Genomic DNA, 2500 nt, shown 5'->3' on the forward strand with positions numbered 1-2500 from the left:
CGTCTCCTCCTTAGCTGATGCGGTAAGCCTGTCAGATAATTGGTCATCTGCTCATAGTGCTTACCCCAGGTCATATCAATCATCTGAACAAGGTAAGAGAAGTGTGGCTCCGAAGCCCCAAACTCCAGTCCAATCAGCTCTTAGAAGGGATTTTTCTTCTGTTAAATGTCATGGGTGTGGTGATATTGGACATATTAGATCTCGCTGTCCTAAAAATCCCCTAGCGTACAAGCAATATCACCCAATTCCAACTCACAAAGTCGGATTTTGTCTAAGTGACAGGGAAAATTCAAAGTTCATGACAGCTGGTACAGTGAATGGGGCTTGGGTATCCACAGTTCTCAGAGATACGGGGTGCACATGTGTTATTGTATCTCACAAGGTGTTACCAGATGTTGATCTCTCTAGGGCTGATCTGGTGGGGATCGAAGATTATTTAGGCCGGGTGGATTACTTCCCCAAAACTAAATGCTACCTGAATTGTCCCTATTTTAAAGGTTGGATTGATGTGGTGCGTGCACCAATTAAATTCTGTAGCGTCCTGATTGGAAATGTACCAGGGGTATATAGTCCCAAATTATCTCCAGATTCTGAGGTAACTGAACGTTCAAATGTCCCTCTTGATTATTCCTGTGCCATTCAGACTAGATCCTCCAAAGTAAAAAGGGTTCACCCTTTAGTGTTGCCGGAGATCGAGCCTCTTAAAGTAACTCCTGAAGACTTTGCAAAATTGCAGGCAGAATGTCATTCTCTCACTAAATTTTGGGAAAAAGTAAAGTCTAAAGAACATGATAAGATGTGTGATGGTACGGTTTAAGTTTGAGCAAATAAATGGTTTGCTGTACCGTACATGTGTTGCTTCAAAGCACTGTGAAAGAGTTGGTAAATCTTCTCTGGTAGTACCCAGTAAATGTAGAGCCATCATTCTCGCAGTAGGTCATGAAAGCCCCTTAGCCGGTCATTTCTCCCATCGGAAATCAGAAATGCGTATTACGGACCATTTCTATTGGCCAAACATGGGAGCTGAAATCCGAGACTTTTGTAAGTCTTGCGACAAGTGTCAAAGGATGTCAAGTAGAGGTAGGGTAAGATCAGTGCCATTAAAACCCATGCCCATTTTAACGGAGCCTTTCTCTCGTGTCTCCATAGACTTGGTAGGACCGATTTCTCCTCCATCTTCTGAGGGTCACCGTTATATTTTAACTTTGATAGATTTTGCGACTGGGTTTCCAGAAGCATTGCCTCTCAAAGAGATAGATTCAATATCTGTAGCCGAAGCCCTTATGGTGATCTTTTCAAGAGTCGGTATTCCTCGGGAAATTTTGTCTGATCGAGGAAGGCAATTTGTTTCTCAACTAATGGGCGAACTGCATAAATTATTGGGTGTAAAGCCACTTTTTACAACTCCCTATCATCCTAGTGGGAATGGAAGGGTGGAAAGGTTTCATGCAACACTAAAAGCCTCCTTAAGGAAATTGTGTAGTGACAAACCACGAGAATGGCACCGTTATCTTGTCTCCACATTATTCGCTATGCGAGAGATTCCTAGCAATCGAACTGGGTTTTCTGCTTATGAGCTACTTTATGGACGGACAGTCAGGGGACCTCTTTCAGTCTTAAGGGACTTGTGGGAAGACACAACGATGAGAGATGATGATAGATCTTCCTTTCAATATGTGATTGAATTGAAAGACAAGCTGGAGGAGTGTGCTAAAATTGCAGCTCAAAATGCTGAGATTAGTTCCTCTAAATTCAAATCTTATTTTGACTTGAAATCTCAGGATAGGAAGTTTAGTCCAGGTGAGGAAGTTCTTGTACTCCTCCCTAATAACCAAAACAAGTTGCTCATGTCTTGGAGTGGCCCTTATACTGTTCTGGAATGTCGAAATAAGGTGAATTATCTTATCGATGAAGGTGGAAAACAGAAGTTGCTTCATGCTAACCTTCTTAAGAAGTATCATAGGAGAGCAACAAGTTCCCAACCTAATGTTATGGACGAGGAAAGTAAGATAGATGCTGAAATGAACCCACAAATAGTCCAGAATTGTATTCTTGAAGATACTGAATTGAGCGATAGTAATTTTCCTCTAACTTCTGATGGAGAAGAGCCCATCTTGCCTGAGAGTGATCAACCTGAAATTTGTTCTGACCTTTCAGCAGAACAGAAATCTGATATTGATTCAGTAATTGCAGAGTTTGTAGATGTATTTTCATTAACTCCAGGTTGCACAAACACCCTTGAACATGATATTGAAGTTAACAACACAGAGCGTATAAAGTCTAAGGTTTATCCCATTCCTATACATCTAAAGCCTCACTTCGAAGGTGAAGTTGACCAATTGCTTGAACAAGGGATTATACAACTATCATCATCTCCCCATTCATCTCCTGTAGTCATGGTAAAAAAGTCTGATGGTAGCTATCGTATGGCCATAGATTATCGAGCTGTTTACTCCGTAACTAATTTTCATGCTGAACCAGCTTGCACTATGGAGGAAGA

General features: G+C 41.4%; 1 protein-coding gene across 1 annotated transcript in view; it reads left to right on the plus strand.

The window, feature by feature from the left end:
• LOC138865961 (uncharacterized) overlaps positions 1-2500 on the plus strand; it is a 20752-nt gene that overhangs the window by 1455 nt on the left and 16797 nt on the right. Inside the window, exons 2-3 of the mRNA XM_070137451.1 lie at positions 1-806; positions 901-2500. The exon at positions 1-806 is cut by the window's left edge and continues 28 nt beyond it; the exon at positions 901-2500 is cut by the window's right edge and continues 930 nt beyond it. Of these exons, the coding sequence (XP_069993552.1) occupies positions 299-806; positions 901-2500 (2108 nt within the window). The 5' untranslated portion in view covers positions 1-298. The remainder of the gene's footprint in view (positions 807-900) is intronic.

Source organism: Penaeus vannamei, chromosome 23, assembly GCF_042767895.1.
Source record: "Penaeus vannamei isolate JL-2024 chromosome 23, ASM4276789v1, whole genome shotgun sequence".
Lineage (NCBI taxonomy): Eukaryota > Metazoa > Arthropoda > Malacostraca > Decapoda > Penaeidae > Penaeus > Penaeus vannamei.